This window comes from Colossoma macropomum, unplaced genomic scaffold, assembly GCF_904425465.1.
Source record: "Colossoma macropomum unplaced genomic scaffold, Colossoma_macropomum, whole genome shotgun sequence".
NCBI lineage: Eukaryota > Metazoa > Chordata > Actinopteri > Characiformes > Serrasalmidae > Colossoma > Colossoma macropomum.
In genome coordinates this window covers 6,038,571-6,060,821 of record NW_023494786.1, presented here as the reverse complement: position 1 = coordinate 6,060,821, position 22,251 = coordinate 6,038,571, and the positions used below count along the sequence as shown (strand labels likewise).

At 39.8% G+C, this 22,251-nt stretch overlaps 1 protein-coding gene across 6 annotated transcripts in view; it reads right to left on the bottom strand.

Annotated features, from left to right (window-relative positions):
• Positions 1 to 4,338: 4,338 nt before the first annotated feature.
• agfg1a (ArfGAP with FG repeats 1a) overlaps positions 4,339 to 22,251 on the bottom strand; it is a 62,037-nt gene continuing 44,124 nt past the window's right edge. Inside the window, exons 7-15 of one of the 6 annotated variants that reach the window (XM_036558728.1) lie at positions 20,476 to 20,547; positions 17,323 to 17,529; positions 15,787 to 15,967; positions 13,970 to 14,052; positions 12,703 to 12,798; positions 9,107 to 9,124; positions 6,831 to 6,980; positions 5,854 to 5,951; positions 4,339 to 5,428 (exon numbers count right to left, since the gene is read on the bottom strand). In XM_036558728.1, the coding sequence (XP_036414621.1) occupies positions 5,369 to 5,428; positions 5,854 to 5,951; positions 6,831 to 6,980; positions 9,107 to 9,124; positions 12,703 to 12,798; positions 13,970 to 14,052; positions 15,787 to 15,967; positions 17,323 to 17,529; positions 20,476 to 20,547 (965 nt within the window). In that variant the 3' untranslated portion in view covers positions 4,339 to 5,368. The remainder of the gene's footprint in view (positions 5,429 to 5,853; positions 5,952 to 6,830; positions 6,981 to 9,106; positions 9,125 to 12,702; positions 12,799 to 13,969; positions 14,053 to 15,786; positions 15,968 to 17,322; positions 17,530 to 20,475; positions 20,548 to 22,251) is intronic. The other 5 variants (XM_036558752.1, XM_036558736.1, XM_036558744.1 and 2 more) reach the window with 5 other exon arrangements.

The following is a 22,251-nucleotide window of genomic DNA, read 5'->3' as shown; positions in this document are numbered from 1 at the left end:
TTATTATCTGCGTTGCCGTGTGTCCAGAAGTCTGTGCGTCAATCTTCAGCATTAAAGGTTGGTGAACGGTTAAGACCATTTACTGTGAAAACTGTGTTAGAACTGTGTTATAAAGATTTTACAGTAAAAATGATATTTTACCTAAAAATCTAGTTCTGCCGTGGAGCCGCCACAGCTCTGCAGCAGTGGAGAGATTCTTCAAGCCTGATTCTCACCCCAAACAGAGCCAGAGTAACTGATGAGAGTATTGAGGCTGAAGTGTTACTGAAGTTTAATAAAGGACTCTGAATGTCATGTCTGTTCATATCTTTAAAAAATGTTTAAATAGGAGTAGTTTTATTTTTAACAGTTGAAAATGCTTTGCACAAAATTGTTTGGTTGTATACAGCAATTTTTGTTAAGAGAAACCTGTAATGATTGACTTTGCCATTATTTACTCTACATTTTTGTTGGATATCACACCTTTGGGTGTGTAAGTTTGATTGTTGGTTACACTTAAACTCACTTTTTGTTGATCTTTTTGTATATTTGTTTCTGGCACATGATTAAATGCAGTGTCTTGTTCACACTATCAGGTGGGCTTGTTTGGTGTGTCAGGTGGAGATTCACAAACATTCTGACAGTCACGCTTGGAAAGTAGCTAAAAAGTAGTGCAGTACTTTTCAAAAAGTAGCTAAAAAGTAGCCACTACTTTTTCTGGAAAAGTAGCTAAATTGTAGCAAGCTACACATTTTGGGAAGTAGCTACAAAGTAGCTAACTACTAATTTTTCAGTAGCTATCCCATCCCTGACCATAAGTCTGGACGATCAAGCCATATCAAAAGATTAACTACTCTGCAGAAAAAAAAAAATCATACCTTTGGCGACTGTAGCCAGATTTTTCCATTCCATTCCATTTTTATTACATCAGTCCACAGCACTTGTTTCCAAAATGCCTCTGGCTTGTCTAGATGTTTTGCACACTTCAGACATTGACTTTTGTGATGAGGTAGGAAGGAAATTTTCCTTCTGATGACTCTTCAATGCAGATCACTTGTGCAAGTAACGCTGCACAGTAGAACTGTGCACTTCCAGCTAAACCTTCCTGCAGGTCCTCTGCTGTCATATGGGGGTTTTGCCTTTCTGGCCAGCATATGTGCAGTTTTATCTGAGAGTTTTCTTGTCTTGTCTTCCTCTCAATTGCCATTTCTTAGACATTTCAGACAGTGAAAACTGCATGCTGGAAGCGCTTTGATATCTTTTTTTTTTGTAACAGCTTTAACATGCTTTGTAGGCAGCAATTAGCCTTAGTTTCCTCCTCAGCCAGCTGCTAAGAAGAGCTGTTAGCAAAAGGTTTGAAGAGTCAGACTTTGTTCTGAAATTGTCATCAGCTGACATTTCCTAATGACATTTCATGACCCGCCTAACCAGTAAATTAAATACATTGAGACTTTACAACTGTTTGCAAACTTTTGCATATGTTGTATGTTTTTTTTTCTATTTTAATAGTTTTCTGCAAAACATTACTCATCACTTGAAAATCCAAAAAAAAATACACATCGATCAGGCTTAACATTATGACCACCTCCTTGTTTCTACGCTCATTGTCCATTTTATCAGCTCCACTTACTATATAGGTGAACTCCAGCAGCACTGCTGTGTCTGATCCACTCGTACCAGCACAACACACACTACCACACCACCACTGTTACTGCAGTGCTGAGAATGATCCACCACACAAATAGTACCAGCTCTGTGAGGGTCCATGGGGTCCTGACCCCTGAAGAACAGGGTAAAAGGGGGTTAACAAAGTATGCAGAGAAACAGATGGACTACAGTCTGTAATTGTAGAACTACAAAGTGCACCTATATAGTAAGTGGAGCTGATAAAATGGACAATGAGTGTCGAAACAAGGAGGTGGTCACAATGTTATGCCTGACCACACAAAGAAAACGTTGAAGTTATTTGTTCACATTCACTTTTTACTTTTAGATGCTTAAAGTTTCAATGTAGATACTTATTTTAACTTAAAGGTGCATTGTTAAAGATTTTGTGGCAACTACCAATGAGTTTGCAGATTACAACTCACTGAATACCCCTCCCTCATCTGTTGCTTTCTTAGTGTGTAGTAGAACCTATGGTGGCTGCCAGGTTTTCGCTTCCACTTAAGAACGCAAAAGGCACTCTAGAGCCAGTGTTTAGTAACATGGCAGCGTAACATGGCGGTATCTGTGGGAAGAGGATCTGCTTCCTACGTAGATATGAAGGTCTGATTCTAAGCTAACAAAAACACAACGATTTGTAGTTACTGTTGATGAAACACTAAGGAAATAATAGTGTTGTGTACTATATCCCATTTCCGCTAATAGAAATATTACACAATGGCTCCATACTTACTAGTTGTTGACACAGTATCCATACTTTTACTTTAGTTTCTATATACTTTTTCATCCCTGAAAACACTCATCCACTGAGCTTATGCAGTGAACCTGCAGCAGGATCCTTACTGGTGATTTAAACCATGAATTTATTTTCTCATTACAAGGAATCCTCACTGTATTCTTCAGTCTAGTAGAGAACTGAGCCTACAATGCTTCAGACTTGTGGGTCCCAGGCATTTTTCATGCATGTGATGTATAAATGGTCAGTGGAATCATACATATGTATACATATAATTCCTACATATAGTACAATTTAAAAAAATAAATAAAATGTATTGAATTACAGCCTCAACTAAAGCATTCCAGAGCATTTTTCACTCTTGGGCTGGCTGCACTGATCACACACAACAGCCTTCTGACATGCCCTTGTGTGTTGCACCATAGGGCCTAAAGAACAACACTATGTTGCAGTGCATGCAGGTTATATCGAGGAATGACAAAAACCACCTGACTTGGTTCCAAGGAGCAAACAAAACCATTAAAAGGAATGTCAGGACTGGGTATCACTGAAATATCAATACAGACAGCTTGACTTCAGAACTGATTAATGAACATTTTTAGCTTGTATATTGCTGTTTTACAGTCTAAGTAAAGGCTTGACCCCAAATCTCTTAAATCTCTGAATCCTAGCTATCTGCTGACCACATCAGCCCACAGTTATGTTCTGTTTATATTGTAGCTGATAAAGTGGGAATCCTACTTTAAAAAATACGTTTCGAGTCGGTTCTTATTGGTAAGCCGAGTCAACTCACTGAAAAGAACCACTGGGCAGTGCCCTGCAAATATGTAGCTGAACACAACATTGGCTGTTTTTGTGAAGCCACTGCATAGCACACACAAACAAACCTTTTCACCAATGAAATTATCATTCACAGCCTTAGAACCACAGCAAAGGCTAAAGATGTGAGTCTTATGGTAAAACAGCAGAATTGACAGCTATGCAGATTAGTTATTTAGCAGGTTTTTTTGTGTCGTGCGATGGACCAATAGGCTAATTTTCTCTTCATGCTCTGGAAACAGGCTTCGCGGCCAGTGGGATGCATGGAATGGAAAATTCCGCATGTCTGTATTCAAGCATAATGAAGTGGTTGGCTATTAAGGTCAAAACATGTTCTCACAACGATCCACTGCTTTAAATAACAATGCTAAAATGACAACAATTCAAGCTTGGGATTGAGGATGTAAAACTACATTTGATTGTCTAAGGCAGGGGTCACCACCCAAATGTTAGGAAGAGCCATTTTGTCCTCAACAAAAATCAAACCACATTAGGAGCCACAACATTTCATGTCCATTTTACCATCTTGGCTGTAAATATGACTCAGTATGTGCTCATGTACTAGTATAAGCTATAACATATATAAAACGTAGACTTGCTTTGCTTTAGCTCATCTTCAAGTTACAAATGTTTTTACCCCAACAGACGGTACGAAGTTCAGATAAATTACTCTATAGAAATTTTCTCCTTTTCCTACCTTGTATGTGCGTACTTAAACTTTACCTGTTTTTATAAAATCAAATAAAATGTTGCATTTTATAAACCCCACTCCCCCAAAAAAGCTTTTCTCGCATGGGCACATCTAAATCCAAATCCTTGTTGCATTTTTAAATAAGGAGGTAATTTACTCACACTGTAGAATGTTGCCTTTATCAATAATTTTCCCTTTGAACCTAAAAACAATTGACAGCTGGTCCTGCATTCTTAAGAAAACAAAGGAGGGCTCAGACAGATGTTAATATAGACACAAAAATGGTTTGTTTTGTTGTTTTTGTAGAAAGAAATGGAGGCTGATATTCTCCTCATGTGAAGCTCATTCAAACACATGAATAAATCTTAGCGAAAGCTGCTGGAGGTTGCCATCCTTTACAAACAGAAGTACGCAAAAGACGTGCTGTGAGCTGTCCTTACAGATCTTACAGAGTCTCATTTTGGCTGATGCATGGTTATGTCAAGATACACTCCTTGAAAGCAACTTTTTTGAAGGGCAAATGTTGATGTCTGTTGACTCAATGTTCCCATTAAAATCAGTTGCAAGAGGCACGTTCTTCACAAGATACCAAAATGTCTTACTGAACCATAAACACCTAAACTCCGGTCAGCGCACCCAATGAAACAAAGGTCATCACAGTCAAAGACGAAAAGGGATTTCTTAATTAAAATTCATTTTAATATATATATTTATATATATAATGTGTATATACATATACACATTAACTTAAATTTCTGTAACACTCAACTTAAGTGGTCTGTAGTCTGAGAGTTTCTGAATAGCACCTGGCCAGGTGAGAGTCTGAGGGCGATACTCATAGTCCAAAACTCCTTATAGCCGGGCATGGATGGGGGTGGTAAGGGGGGGAGTGAAGGAGGATTCTTCGTTTATAAAAACAGCAAAGCGCAGATGCTCTTCCTTGGTGAAATCTCTCTCTCTGAGGGAGAACAGGCTCTTGCTTCATGTTAAGCAGGTAATCTCCGCGACTTCTACTACAGCATGTCAGAGCTTGATGCATGTGAATGTCTGCGCAAATGTATGTGTGTATGTGTGTACGCGCATGTTTAAGATACAAATACTGATATGCTAAATTTCTGCCATTTCTGAGAAAAAAATATGTACAGGACTGCAGCATTAAAATGCACAGGACATTGTTGCAATAACTTAGTTGTCTGCCAGTTTGAAAGTACATTTTCCAGGCCAGGCAATTTCACAGATTCAGCAGAGGGAGCAGGGAAAAACCCTTCCCTGTAGGCACCCCAATACCTTGTTTTGTTTTCTTTTCAACATGGATGTATCGCCGTTTTACACCGTTGTTGAGTGAAATGCTGTTGTAGTTCATCAAACTCATTTAAAAAAAAGTTCTCAAGAGACGTTTTTAAAGCTACTTGAAAAACAAAACAGTGCAAGAGGTGCAACTGAGTCTCCCCCTGGTGGTGTGGAAAGAGAAGGACGTGCTATAAGAAAGGGTTTGTGGAGGAGTTTCCTGCAGGATACTGTCCCGCCGGTGCCCCCGCCTGAACGAGAGAGAGAGAGAGAGAGAGAGAGAGAGAGAGAGAGAGAGAGAGAGAGAGAGAAACCCAGTGACAATCAGGCTTACAATTACAATAACAAACAGAGAACTGCGAATAGAATTAAAAGGTAGATAGAATGGAATTAAGAAGTAGAATATAGTACAGAAAGAGAGGCTGAAAGCTATGTATACAATAATAAAATCAGAACACTATTTAACTGTACTAAACCACCATAAAGTCTAGTACAACTAAGACTCTGGTACAATTAAGACCACCAAAAATATAATAGATGCCTAATTTAGAAGCTATTAAATTTAAAAGAACAAAAAACACAATTCATGTGTTTACAAATGAAAATTGACACTTTTCCAGTGTGTATATACTACAGTTAGGGATTTACAAATACGACTGACAATATTACAACTCACCAAAAATGGATTATTGGTAACTCCTGTTGATGCCATGTTCTGTCCAAAAGGAGGTACTACAGCCTTACCCTGTCCACCAAATGCAGCAAAACCTCCACCTAAACACAAAAAAATGGTTAGAATGAATTAAAGAATACAAAGACTGATACTGACCACTTTCTCTGACTGCCAAAAGACAACTGGGTCACTGACTGACTAAAACTTTTAGCACTACGTATACACCGACCAGCCACTTCACTAAGTACAACTCCTGTAGTACACTGTAGTCCATCTGTTTCCCTGGACACTGTCAGCCCCATTTTATATTGTCTTTCAAAGCTGAGAACCCCCGAAAGAACCACCACAAATATGGTAAGTGGACAAAGGACAAAGAGTGTAAATACAAGGAGGTACACTTAATGAAGTTAGTAGCTTGGCTTCAATATAATATGTCCTAATTAATGTTTTCATGAAAAGTGTTTGTTGTGCTTCAGTGGGTTACGTTCAGATACCTAACTTTACAAGCTCACATCTCTAAAGAACATCAAATTCTAGCTTTGTAAGGTAGCAGTAAGAAATACTGGACTGGATATTTAGTAAATTTCTCATAGTGTAGTAAAAACTATGTGATCAAGTACATGAGTTTGTGCATCACTGTTAAAACATTTACCGAATTAGTGAGCTGTGCCAGTTCTCTCACTAAACAGAAATCATACACATTCCACTTTTTTTTTTTTTACCTGAATTTATGATTTCAACTGGTTTTGCTTCTGAGTTTGAGTATCTGCCTGTTTGTGCCTATCAGTCAATAGACTGGGAGGTTAGAAGTGGATATTATTTATTTATTTAACTATCATTTTTGTTAGAACTAAATGAAAAAAATGTCAGACACTTCCAGTCTTTTAAAAAAGTGGTGAGTCAAATGCCTGTCATTCCGATGGTTATGTAACAGAGCACATGCCTTTTAGAGCAGAAAGCCACATTTTCTTGCTCCTCACCGTTTGGTTGCTGAGGGTAGGTCTGCTGCTGGGGGAAGCCCTGGCTGGGGAAGGCTTGCTGGAAGCTTCCACTGAAGCTGGTGGGGAGGTTGTAGGCGGCAGCATTTCCAAACCCAGCTGGCATGCTCATCGAGCCAGGACCAAATGAGGCTGCAACATGACAGAGAAGAAAATGTTGCTTAGACACACACAAGATAATACACCATCTCTGCAGTAGGGCTGTCACTATTGATTATATTAGTAACTGAGCAATTCACCCGATATTTTCACCATTAATGGGGTAATTGAGTTTTTTAAAAAGTCTGCAACAATTAAAATAGACTTAAATTAACAACAAACCAACCATGCAGAGCCTCTAAAAATTAACAAGGAGGCCTTTAAAAATATTAAAAAGACATATAAAAACTCACATGGCACACATGGCACAAAAAACAGATATAAATGGCCACCGTACCATTTTATCATATGAGAGACCAATAAGGGATACTATAAATAGGGGTGGGCGATATGGCAAAAATACCACAATACTTAGACATTTTCACACTATATAGGATACTTAATTTTTCAGTGATTTCATAAGTTTGAACGAATAAAATAAAATAAACTCACACTTGATTTTAATTTAATGTTTTACAAACGGCACTAAATCCAATTATATAGGAATAATTGTGCCCACTTTGTGATGAAACATGTCGTTTGTCAGTGTTTTTAAGCACTGACAACATCCACAACATGCTCAGAAGTGTTACTGTGACAATTTATCACAGAAACAATACTGTCATATTGCCCACCCCTAACTGTGAGGCAAACTTAATAAATCGTTGCTGATAAATTTTAATCAGTGATGTTTAAGTGAAGTAATTTAATAATGGTGATAGCCCTTCTGTGTAGATACGCACAGTTCTAGACTCTAGTGCTAAAGGGGACAATATAAACTTAAGGTGGCTGTGGGCCAAAGGATAGATGCTACATGCCATATCTAAAGCTGATAGCTCACATTCATTTTTACTTATAGTGCTACCATAGCACTCCACACATGATTTACACACCCACACACAATCTCCCACTCACCCACCCACACAGACCACACAAGGGACTCGTTTTCCACAGATTAAGCCCAGTTCTACCCTGATATATTGCTTTATTATGGAATTCCCATTGGCTAGGTACAATCTGTGGAAAACTGGCTAAATAGGTAGCACAGCACTTCTATATGTATATAATCTAAAACAGAACATGCATACAAGGGGCTGGGCAGCAGCAGGAACTAAAAACATGTCTACTCTATTACTATACTTAGGCCCAATCCCATTTCACCCCTCGCCCCTACCACTTAGCCCTTAGCCCTCTGTTTTGCGCGTTCACGTCTAGGGTTAGGGTGTCCCAATTTTTGTTGAGATAGAGGGGTAGGGCCAAGTGTTAGGGCTACATGGCCCTCCAAACGGAGATTTTTCAGAGGCTCACTCCAAATGGAGTGTTATGAAAAAAAGAATAGCCGGCAAGATTGGTGCGCGAGTGACCAAAGAAACCCACAAATGTGAGTATTTTCTCCGTTAAAGAAATTACGATAATCATTGTATTATCTTAGTTTGATGTTGTTTCAATGTATTATGGTCGTTTTCTTCATAACAAGCATAAAAAAAAACGCTTATAGCACGCTCTCAATGTCTCGGTAGCTAGCAAGCTAACTTTCCCGTTCCACAGTCCAGCAGTTTTGACGCCTGAAGCGCCAGAATGCAACTGCTGCACCATTTAAGGTGGAATGGGAAAATTCGAACAAGAAGCTGGTGAATAGCTGACTTCAGCTTCGTACCTCCAAAGAATTAGGGGTGGGCAATAATAAATAATTGTCTTATACCCCCTCTTTGAAAGGATATGATGCCCTAAATGTAACTAAAGCCCAGCAGTGAGGTTGCTGAACTTTTCCCTTCTCTTCTATCTCTGAAGACAGGCCAGGTCGCCTATAGAGCAGCGCTAGTAACCTGTCATGTTTTTTCTTTTTCTTTTGAGGGTTGTCCCATTTTGTAGGGCAAGATTTCAACCACTACCCCTTGTGACTCAGTTCCAAGGGGTTAGGGTGACACTCGAAAACAAGAGGTAGGGGTAAAAAGAAGAAATGGGATTGGGCCTTGGTACTCCATTAATGTATCATTTTTGCAAATACACTTTTCTCATATGTAATTTAGCAATTGGTAATTTATAATTTCTACTTTTTAAAGAGCCCTGGACCTTAGGATGAAAAAAAAACAAAGCTCAACAGTTCAAAAATGTTGTACCTGCTGCGTGTGCATCTGCTGCATTTGAGAAAACAAAATATATAAACATACATGTCAGTTTAAGCCTATGCCCTTCTGAAAAAAGCCTGTGTAGCACAGAATTTTTAACTAGTTTGTCGTTCAATGATAGCCATAATTTATATAATTAATGAAAAAGTGTGTAGTGTCTTGTCCATACATTCAAGACATAAAATAAATATCATAAGAATGAATCATTCGGAGCTGACAAAGTGGGGTTTCTCAGAAATGTGAATGAGGAGTGAGCGAGGAGCGGGAAACAGAGAACCCAGAGCGGAGTTGGAGCAGAGCGATTACAGAAGAGCTTTGAGAGAGGAGTGGAAACGTATGCTGCTCTACTCCACTCTTTGACTTTATTACAGCTTCCATTCTTTCGGGAAGCTCTCTCTAAGTTTTTCAAAGAAATCTGCAGAGATACTGCTCCACAGCTCCGAAGTTCAATCTTAGAAGTTGGTTGCATTTTCTGCTTCTCACAATCCAAGTAATCCCAAACACAGTGATGAGGTGTGGACTCTGTCGATTTGCATATTTTCTTTAGGTTTATATCCTTTTCTCAGTAACAGCTTCTTGACAGCTACACATCCTTTCAGATCAATAGCAGATAGTTGTCTTCTCACAGTGGAAGGATGGACAGAAACACCTGTGGATTTTTTCAGATTTGAAGCAAGAGCGGAGCTTGATTTTCTCCTCTCTCTCAAAGATGAAAGCTTTAAGTGCTGATTATCTGATGGTGACAGTTGTGGTGGTCTACCAGCTCTTGCAAGGTTGTTAGGAAAGTCCAATTTTACATATCCTTTAACTGTGTAACGAAAAAAACTTAGGTCAGCTTTTGATCTGATGCTATTACATTATTAACCACAGCAATTATGTGGGCCTGCTTTTTCCCCTACCCTCGTCCAGCATGTCCGTTTCATAATTTATATTGTCCCTGTTCTAAGAATATCTCAAAATAAACAGACAGACTAGAAGTACTATCACAGTAGTTTCACTGAAATGTATGAACTTTTATTTAGATCACACGGTGCATTTCAAGGACATCAGCAATTAAATTTTAATGACTTGGGGCTGGGCAATATAATGATTTTTTGTTATGTTGATACATTACACCACACTATGCTTTTTTTTTTTAGCATATTGTCGATATCTTCACTTAAAGAACACTGACTGACTGCAGGTCTCATCACAAGGCGTATTTACTGTACTGGATTTAGCATTTTTCCGATTACCGGAACCGGCATTTAAAGTTGCTTTCCTAAAAGCTTTAACGTGAGTTATGGGCATCTCTATCATAGAAACTGCTGACAAATGATTCTGACTCAATGTCCTGCTCACAGCCTTAGGGGTAAATCAGAAAATGTGAAGTGTGGAGAACTACCACTTGGTAATGTCTTCCAGGTGTGTCAAATGCTAGAGGGCGCTCCTGATGAGTTCAAAATAAATGGGTTCCAATGGAGCTTTTGTGCAAAGCCATTGTCTGTAAACACTTCATTTTTTAATACAGGAAAATGCAGTCATTTGTTAAACACAGAACAGTATAAAATATTTCAACACCCTTATAGGACTTCATAATGGTGCCTCGTGTACGTTCATGACATCAGCGGGTGTGATCCGCTTCACTCAGCCAACGAGCTGATTAGCACGCCACCAATCAGCACTCAGTAGCAGTGATGCTAAACCAAAACTTATTCGCTGCAGAAAAAAAAAAAGATATACACAGGCACGGTTTCTTTCATTTTTTTTTGTATACATCCTTCTACTTTTCAAAATTAAAGGAAGGACCTGCACAAATGGTTAGAAACAAATTTCATTTTTCGTTTTTAGCCATTTACCTCCATTCCATGCATTGAGGACTCACTTTCAGGGACCTTGTAGTGTTTTAGAGCCTTTTTCTTTTATATAACAAAAATAGAAAGGGACCAGTCTCCCGTTAAACTCTGGCTCTGATGGCTCTACATGTCCACTGCACGAGGCACAAAATTCTCCCTATGCTTCCTTCGCCAGTGCCTCACCGCCTGAAGGTTGTATCTGTCTACAACACAAGATGTGAATGAACTTGAATGAATCAGCTGTGGATTTCAAATAAATCCTCTTTTCAAGTAGGCTTCTCTTGTAAACTTTAGTTTAGTATAATCCAGTATATATGTTGGCTGGCTACGTAGGCTATCCATTGAATTTGTGTCAATCAACTATATCAATTTATTGCATTCTAAAAGTTTTGGATCATACAGAATAGGGAACCTAAACACTGTTATTAAATGTTTGTCCATGTTGTCCAGGCAGAACCATGCACATCCTCAGTTTTCAAAAAGCTGAAGGTCAAGCAAACACTTCTTGCTGCTGCTGGCTGTATCACCACCATTTGTGCATATTTTTTCAGTACTCTTATTGAAAATGGGGGCCAAAATTCTGGATGATGAATTTGTGCACTGGGCTTGTACCACTCCTGAATTGATAGAATTAAGTACTGTGTAGGAAATACAACCAATTAAAGCTTTAGTATCCTATCTCCTTTAAAGTATATGAGCAGCGCGGAGTGGCGTGACTTTACTCAGAGCACGGACAGGCTTTTCAGGAAGTTGGAGCATCAGTGTTCTCTCTCACTCTGAAATCACTCCAATACCGCCCCACCTCACAAGCCAGACAGTCCCTTTTGTTCCCACACTGACTACCTCAGCATGACATGAGTGATGTGGCAGCAAGACTGCTACAGATCACACACGACGGCCATTTAGACACAGCATTTGTGCTGCAGAAGTGTTCAGCAGGTTTTATACCAATTGGTTTTATACCAGTTCTCACCAATTGCAACTTCTACAGATAATACGGACCATTAGTCGTATGTCGCCCATTTTGCTGCGAGATTGATAAAGAAGATTGTGTTAAAAGCATGTACATTTGTTTACCCTGGGCAGATCTCTGGATTTGGGCTGTCAAGATTGGGCCATCATTTCAAGCCTATGCACCGCACCACACCACATTTGCAACTGCAGTGGTTAAAATCTGATTCGATTCAATTAGTTACACGTCAGGCCAACACAAGTTTGTTAATCTGTAAAAAGGATGCAAAAAAATCTTCAAGGCAAGCAGCCACTGTGCCCACAAGCTCTGTATTTTCAGTTGCCAAAATGTGAAATGCTGTGACCAGTGGCACCAGGCAATAAGCATTCTCCCTGAGAAATGTCTGCATATCAAAAACAAAATCAGATGCTCTCTAGCACACGCTACAGTTTTCACCCCAAAAATATGTAAGCCTTCTACATTTCTCTCTCTCATCCACACACATACACACAAAATGTGCTGGTATGCATGCGCACTCGAGCATTTCGCTGTGAGCATGAATCCTGGGTATGTGTGACCCAGTTAAACTCCCTACAATGCCTTCATGTGGCCTGAATAACTGATAGCACCCAGAGGTGTTGCTACCCTCCCCAGGCTACCCACACAGAAGCTACAGTTATCAGACTTTAATTTGGCTCTAAGAAAAAGAAGCACTGAAACAGATGCAACATTTCTCCTTTCCTTGAACGTGAGATTGAGTGATAAACAGCTTGGTTTAAAACTGACGTCCTGCCTCCTACCTGCTCCTGCCACTGCTCTCCCATTGGTCTGGAATGGATTGGTTGGGACAGCAGCCTGTGGCACAGCAGGAGCGACAAAGGGATTTGTAGATGGGCCTACAGGACAAACAAAACAAACATATATTATATTTTCGACACCTAATGATGGATAGTGTCTGTGACTAGATTTGTCATGACACCAACATTTTGGTAGTCAATACCAACACCAGCACCATCTTTCATTCATAAATTATATTATTAAATCCACAATGACTAGCTATTCAAATACAACCTTAAGTGTATAGCGCACAAACTTTACCATGTCTAAAGACAAAAGAACTGGTAAGGCCAATGAACCAGAGTGAATGGAAGGAGAACATTCTTCCACCAGACATCACAAGCTTGAATTGGTTTGGGTTTGTCTGATACGTGTGCAACTCAGAGATATCACGTCATGATAAAGGCCAGCGTTCTCAAGCAAAAACAGAACAAGTGGGCCTCCATTTTGTGCTGCAGACAACAATGTTAGGACCAAACACAGTCAGGAGGAAGATCTCAAAACATACACTGGTTAAGAATTCTATTTAGCACCCAGAGCAAATGGCTGCGCTTTTCTGGCTCTGCTTTGAAATGTCGTTTTCTGTATAATTAAATAATACCGATGAAAACAGTCATTCAGAGTTTGATGCAACAGACATATAAATGAAAGAGTAGGGAAGTAAACTTCAGCTTAGTATCTTAGGACAAACACTTTTCCCCCCTTAATAATACTTTAAGGTCAAAGCATTATTAGATGTGGAAAAAACTAAATCAAAGAAATACATCACATGAAATGGTTACATATCTATGTCTGACATATTTTGTTAGTAGTTTTGAGATAAGGTTTTGGCTTAAAACATTTATGCTCTAAGCCAAAATAGTACCACTCACTTGAAGAAAAAAAAAAAAATAAATTAACAATATTAAACTGTAATCAATGTGTCATTTCGAAGTTAATAAATGGGAAATAATATGGCAGTAACATTTTTCCACAATGCAAATGACATCCTTTGAGATGTCAATTGTGCAGAAATTTAGAAAAAAACGGGCACCTGTAACCCGATTTTACCAACACCCACCTGTACAAATAAGAATTCTGTAATTAAGTGACATGTCATTTTATCTGTATTACCTGATAACTGATGGCTATGGATAAGGTAGTTTACCACTTTTAAACATAGAACCTGGACTGATGTTGCTATCTGTCTGTCTCTAGTAGGAAGCACAAATGCACACAAGGTGGCGTTACCTGTGAAGCCCTGAGGCATGCTCGGCAGTGACCCCTGCTGTGGCTGTGAAGCAGATACTCCAGTAGAAGCTCCAAACACAGTCCTACAGAGGGAGACAGAGTGAGAGAAATGACCCATGCTGTGCCTTAACACCAGTAGTCACACAGTCAATGCCATATCATTTTAGGGCAAAACAGCTGACTGATAACTTGATTAAATTAATAATTAATAAAATAACCTAACAAAGATTGTAAAAGTAATTTATCACGATAACGATAAAATATCGTCATCTTGCCCAGTCCTACATTCAGGACGCTAAAGTTGCAAAATACATAGTCTTAAAATAATCAGCATGTCCATTTTTAGTTTGTATGCTGCAGTGACTCCTTCAGTGAAGAACTGAACCATTTACAGAATACAGTTTTCACAGTGATTAGCCAATAATGCATCAAACACCACATGAAACATGAAGATTATAAACAAAGAACATCTTTTCGTGCAAACTTGGCTGCTTTTTGAAAGATATTAAATGACAGTCATTTAAAACACTGAGTGCGTTCACATGCACTTAATCTGATCGCTGTCCCAGAAATCGCAAGCAGCGTTTAACACAGCACACGCAAGATGGCAAACAAACACTTCTTAAGTGAAAGAGTTTATTGGTGGGTTGCAAAGCAGAAATGCAATTACTGTCTGACTCACGCAGACCCAGAGTTTTCTCATTATCTGATTACCCTAATGCATGTAAAAGCATTTAACAAATTTCTGACAAAAACAGATTATTAAAAGCATGTAAATGCACTCACTGTATTGCAGAAGTAACTGAAATGTGACCTAAATACAATCAACCATTCTGGATTAAGTATCTGTAGTCTATTCATTTGTACTGTTTGAGATATTTTTAGTACAGGGAGAATATCTTATGTAGCAAACAGTGGAAATGCTGGTCCACTGCAACACAATCTCAAACCAAATAGAATTACCCTGAAAAAACATCCTATTTTCAGTGCATGAAGGACAGTGCATCCTTGTGTCGTGGGCTATATTATTAAGGAAAGCAAGCCGCATCTTTGGATTAACCATAGCTAAAACAGCAAAACACATCTGAAGAAAACAAGAGTTCAGCCAGCACCAGTTCCTGACAGATAAGCAGATAAGCAGCTGTTGGCAATGATGTGAAAGGCCATCAAGCAATACTAAAAGTAACGGTAAAAGTGTATAATGTTAGAAGTTTGTTACCTGACTCGGGTCAGGCTGCCGATTGTTTTCTAAGTGATTCTTTCAATTCACTTAATAAGAGGGATGTGTTGGGGTTGGTCAAAAGATTACTGGATCTTTCCCTTTGATTGTTAAGTATGCCTGAAATGTATTCTGCTTTATTGAATGAATTTTTTTCATTTTGCTGCCTAACTCAGCCCAGTCTGGGGACAGCCATGGGTTTCGTGCCTTAGATTGGGGGTATACCCATTCAGTCCTGGGATTTGAACTCACAACTTTTCAGTTGCTGGCTCACATCCCCTACCATTAGGATACTGGCCACCCAACCAGCTAATAAAAGCCAAAAACAAAACAAATAAACAAAAAAAAAAAAACTGACAGCTGACATTTTCTATGGGTAATGGTGGTAAAACTACATAAGTACATGCTCTTAACCCTGGATGTTTCTGGTGAAATAGAAGCTACAAGTGTGTGTGTGCTGTTATGTCTCTGTTAGTGTGTTGTTGGCACTGCTGATATTACAGGTGTACATGCTGTTGCTCCTGAGTACTGGCAGCGTTAAAGCCACAGGTGTGTGTTGTTGAAACTGCTGAAAGCACAGGTGTGTGTGTGCTGTTACCCCTGGGTATTGGTGACAGTGTTGAAACTGCTGGTGGTGGAGGATGGGGAGCTGAAGACGTTGTCCAGGGCAGCCAGTGCAGCGTAGCGATCGCCTCCCAGCATGGCAGCCTGTGGAGGGGGCGGACCCACACCTGCAGAGGGAGGAGCTGAACTTGCACCACTAGAGCCTGAGCCTGTGCCTGAGAGAGAGAGAGAGAGAGAGAGAGAGAGAGAGAGAGAGAGAGAGAGAGAGAGAGAGTTTGAATATTTTAATACAATGTGAAAAACAAATGTATTGTCCAATGGCCATACTAAGCTTTAAAATGAGCTGTTTTTAATTGAAGAAGTTCTCTGAAGTTGTGCATTTAGAAGTATGTTATTATGCTCAAACTACTCCAACAGTTCCACAGGAAGAAATACACAGCTAACATCACATGCTATTTCAAGATAGATTTATTACAGGATTGTTTCTTCTCACTGACATCTGAGATGATGTCAGCCTGATATTGACACTTATCGATACAGATATGCCATCTCTAGTCATAAACAACTGACCTTAAAAAATTGAGCAGGCTTAAAATTTTGAACAGTGCTTAAGGCCAACTTCACATTACAGGGCTGAAGAGGCACAAATGTGACACAGACGGGATATTTTAAGAGCTGTGTGACTGTAAAAACCCTCTCAAATCAGATCTGATCACCCCATAGGTGGTCCACACACGAATACGTCATTTATGACCATGTCTATTCCACACAGAGAAACGAGGGACAAATTTCTTGTCTGATTACAGCTTAACAGGGCTGTCAGACGGAATCAGAAATCAAATTCGAATTTTTTTCAAGAAAATAATAAAGAAGATAAATAAATAAATAGATAAATAACTGCAGTCAATGATAGGTTTCCAAATCAATGTTATGTCTCTGAAATCTACCAGGGGGCACTCTGAACGGTTCTGAAATATCTTTGTGAAGGATTCTTCCACAAAATCCCAACAGCGATTACATCCCATTGTCATTATAAGTGAAGGTGAAGTATACAGATGGCGACCCAAATACATTCTGTTCCATTTTAACAATTCCAAAGAGAAAATCATCTGTATTCTTATGAATAAACAAGCGCACAGTGTCACTGGTGCAAAGCATCATTCTTTCATATTGACCTAAACCTTGACTCTAACCAAGTCCATGAAAACCAAAAATTGGTTTAACATTGACATATTTGATGCCTTATTTGAATACTTGAATAAGTAAACAAATGCTATGATTAGCTCAGACGTCCATCCTCTCACCACCCCCTCCAGGCTGTTTCAGACCTGTGGGAAGCCCTGTATTTGGCATGGAACATAGTAGGAGTTGCAGCAAAGATAGCTTTATACATTTCAAAGGACTTTTCATGTAAATAAGCCTTTTTCCTTATTCTAATGTCATGTTTTTGGCAGCTCTACAGCCTAAGGCTTGTAATGTGAACAGAGCCACATATCCACTCCACATATTACCCTTAAAAAGTGGGTTTAGTAATCACGGAGCAGCATTGTGTAAGCACTTAATTGCCTACCTTGATCAGGTTTGACCGAGCTGAAGATGTTGTCCAGATCAGCGAGCGCGGCGTACCTGTCCGCAGGTACAGCGGAGCCCTCGGCTTTAGCCCCACCCCCAGTGCAGTTAGTCTGGGAGCTGCTGTATGAGGCGAAGTCGGCACTACATGACTTGGGGAAGTTGTCAAAGTTTGCAAAGTTGGCATTGGCCAGCCCTGACGAGCCACCTGTGGGAGAGTGACATAAATGGTAAGAAGAGAAACTGGAACAGAGGTGTGTGTGTGTAAAAGTGTCCTTCAAATGACACTTCTCAGAAGGTTGAAAGCACATCCAAATATAGGAAACCTACATTTCGGCAAAACTGCTCCAAACACACACACGCACACTAAGGTCAGGCGTTCTGATTACTTATCATTAACATGACAAATTTAGGGCTGGCACAAACAGCATTTTACAGGCTGCAAATACTCATTTGGTCTCAATCACCTTTGAAATACAACATTTGAAACTTTTCTTTTCAGTCGTCTGTCCGACGGAACAGAAACGCTTCTATTATAGCCACTGTTTCAGTCCACACCGGCAGCTCTAGAAGTTAGGGCTGGGCGATAAAACGGAAAAGATCATTATCGCGATATAACTTGTCCTCGATAGAGCGATATGACAAGTTCGATAAATGTACGATATAATACACCGTTCTCACACCTCCACGTTCTAGCAAAAGCCTTGGTGGCGTTTTCTACTGCAAGGAAAGCGACACTACTCTGCTGTCGCCAGGAGAGGGCGCACTTCCGAGTTTTTCTACATGATTAGAGAGGGAGGGGGCCACGAGTAAGATGAGTCTTTAGCAACGGCTGAAACGCGGAGTTATACATTCCCTGTTCGAGTGGAGCGACCGCCGATCTGTTCTCCTGTGACCGAGTGTGAGTGACGAGGTCAGTGGCGTAACTATACTGTCCTACAGCGAACTCACCTCTTTCCGTACAACCTAACCAGCTTTAGCAGCGTTAAATCACAATCACAATCCTCACAACTGATGCTCCATCATCACCGTTTTCAGTTTAAATGTACCTAAAAGGAGGACTCTGTTTGTCTGGTGTTGATATTTTGCGGTTCACCACTTAAACTACTACGATAGTATAGAGAAATCCAGTCGTTACTAGCTGGTGTCTGAATACTGTGATGTCATTTGTAGTGGGGTAGCCGAGCGCTCGGCACCAGCTAAAAATAATCTGTTTTCTTTCTTAAATTATGACTATAAACTAAATAGCCATGCTTTTCCAGCTGGTAAAAACAGCTCACCAGACATTTTCTCCCACTCTCCCATGACAGATTTGTGAAATGTTCCACTGTTTGGTGAGGGTTTGTTGTGTTCTGACCATAAAGGATAGTTTAAAACAGCAATTAACCACCCAGGAGCAAAAATCAGCCTTCAAACTTGAAAGAAATAATGATTTGACATTTATCACGGTATGTATCGATATCGAACGATATGAATTTTGTTTATCGTGATAACATTTTTGGCCATATTGCCCAGCTCTACTAGAAGTGTGTTTTTCTTTCCTGTTTCAGTGAGGAGAGACATTCTTTATTCAAGAGCGCTTGGTATCTGGCATCTCAACAGCCAGTCTGTGTTCGAAACGCGCTCTGTCCATCTGTACTTTGCAGTCTGCCATCATGCAACAGCCCAGTCTGTATTCGAACAGTGCTCTGTCATCATCATGCAATCTGTGTATAATGCTAAAGCAAGGCCTACAAGTTTTTTTAGCCCACTTTTAATCCTGATTTGCCCCTTCTGACAAATTTTTACAATCTGAACTTATTCTCCAGGTGGGGGGCTCAATCGGAAGCGACTGACTGAGCAGATGATTTAGTGGTTAGAGTGGAGAACCTAGTCAATCTCGGAGTGATCAGAGGCCCTATGATATTTTCAAATGTTTGATTTTCAGGACTTAAAAGTTCTGTAGTGTGAAAAGGTCAGCGATGTAACTGAATGAGTGATTGAGGCAACAGCTAATTAGAGCTAGAAGACAGAGGGAGAGACAGAAAAAAAAAAAAGTTAAGAGACGTACGCACTCTGCCCCACATGAACAGCAAAGACAGAGGAGCTGCTTGTTGAATTTCAAGTGAGCTGCCAGTTTAAAAATTATTTCTCTAGCTCTGACTGTGATATCTTCGTTTCAACCCCATATTTGTCCCCAGTTTGCACTTCCACTGTGCTTCTTGTGTGTGCATAAAAGCATAAGCAGGTCCGGTCCAGCTTAGCTTTGTTTGTGTTACATGATAACAGTGAGATCTGGGATTCTGAAGACTTCAAAGTGTTCCCACAAGTGATTTCTTAGGAATTTTTGCGCTCTTAGCTAACTGCGGCTTAAGGTTGGCTCTTTTCCCAAGGTGTAGACAGTGAGGAGCTAAGGAACCATAAAAGCACAGAGGCACACAGTTACCTGTATAGTGCAAAAAAGGGATGGTTTTGTATAGCAAACACAGCGACTTCATTTTTTTTGTTTAAAGTTGATACAGAGCCAAGTCAGAGAAAGTGGAGTGGTGTGGTATTATACATCTATACCTCTACAGTTCGAAGTTCAAACAACAACTAAATCTCTCAGTTGCTGGGGCATCCAACAACAGCTCACAGCCCAAGCTCATCTGTGAACCCTGTAGTCTGTACCAGAGCATTTTTCCCACTAGAAATTCTCTGGTTAACACTACTGGAAAAACCAGCAAACAGAAATAATGAGGTATCATGGCAGCCCTCAGTGAATTTTCAGAAAAATTGAGGATAGATTTTGGGGGTTTTTTTTTTGTTTTAAATGTATAATACCAATGTAATTTGTTAAGGAAAACCAACATGATGCATACTGTGTATTGTGAAAATGCAGAGTAATGTTATATTTTTTGCCATACCCCCCACCCTTAATGCACACGCACATACACTCTTAACAGCCCGATACAATAAGCAAGAGAGAAAAAGGGCACTGCACCTCATTATCAGACAAGTGCAGAGACCTGCTGGGTGGAGACGCACACACACACACACACACACACACACACACACGCTGCACACAAACGTTCACTCAAGGGCATCTCATGAGATAAGCAGCTGAATGAAACAAACGTCTCAAAGCCAAAAGACGAGCGCAGCTCACAAAGGCGCACACACATGCATGACTTACTGTGAGTGGCCAGTAGGGGCAGCGCTGAGGGGAACTCTCCCACACTGCGACTGGATGGAAGAGTGGAGAACACTGGGGCGCGCGCACACAGGCAAATGAATGAACGAGAGAGCGCATGATAACAAGAAGACCAGAGAAAACAGAAGAAAAAAGAAAGAAAGCGTGAAAGTAATCAAAATTAAGATTTAATTAAGGTTAACAAAGGGGTTTAACCAATAAGCAATAAGGGTGGAAATAAGAGGAAGCAGTGCAATGGAAAAGTGAAGTGACAGATAAATTAAAAAAGCCAATCAGAGGCAATGAAAGTGTCTAGACCCACCCACCAAATGCACAGTTCCAGTGCTGAAGCGGACTGGATTTCAGTTTTAAATTCTAATGTACAGGGAAAGGCACTACGGTACCATTCAGACAGCATTAACCACATGATTAATGCTGTGATTAAGAAAAAGCACTGCAACAGCGATATGAGGGACAAGACGGTGCAGGACGCATTCACAGAAACACACACTTTCACACTCTTTACCATTTGTGTGGCTGATGTGGCTGTTAGAGTAAAAATGTAGGTGGAGCTGATGAGAACACAGTGTGTCTATGTACATTTGCATGCTTGTTTGTTTAGGAAGAAATGGTACTTGTGGAGTTGTTGGGAGAGAAATGTGCATGTGCTCGTCAGTGCTAATCAGATTTTACTGTGATATGAGGGTCTGCAATGAATACGTTGTTAAGGGCTGTGTTAAAAGAACGAATTAAACAACATTACACATGCAGTGTGAGAGTGATGCAATCAGACTGACTGGAGCCTTGTCAAATATTAGAGCAGTGGCGTCGTCCCGTGAAGAAGGCTAGACACCCAGTCTCCCGGTGTATAGTGAGTAACTTAATCACTCTCCTATAAAGCCAACTTTAAAGCACACAAAAGCTCAAAACTACTATAGCCTTAACTAACTAGTCAGTACAAAAAAATAAAAACCTAGACCTAGACTTTCATTTATTTAATTACCTGTTATTTATTTTTCAGTGTCGGACAAAGAACAGAAAACACATACTTAACAGAACATTACATACTCTGACACTACGTATAATAAATATACATTATTTAATTTGCCCATTCTTTACTTTTGTGCACGGTACTGCCACTTCAACTCTTCCATCCTTCCCATCTTAAATCCAAACCAAATCACAGCTGCATCCTCCCAAAGAAAGTTGTTCCCAAAGGAGTCAGTGAGATTACGTTCCCCTTCAAAAAGACAGTCACCTAATCAACGATCCAAACAAACCTCAGCTAAATTGAAAATTTCTTTCTTAAATGTGCATCTAAAAGGCTTTAAGGAGATATTTCTGAAGAGATCAGATATAAAAATCAATTTGTGAAGATAGTAAAAGTCAAAAACTAGTTCAAAAACTAATTAAAAGCTACCCAGAAAATGGGACTCCTTACAAAAAGACCTGGTAGACCACCAAACCAGATGAACAGTATATAAAGCTTTGAGGGGGAAAAATATATATCAAGCTCCACTATCAAATATTTAAATTCATCTGTTCATCCTTTCTCTCTGAGAACACTGATATGGGTCTGAAAGGATGTGTGGCTGTCTAGACGTTACTGAGACAAAGAAATGGGCAAAAAAAGAAAATCTGCACCAAAAGACCAAATCTGGACATCTGATATAGTAAGTAAGGTTTTATGGAGTGATGAGTCTAAACTTGTAATTGGGATAATTTGGATAGTGAGACGAAAAGGCAACCAACCTCTAAGACTGGATGAAAGTTGCAATA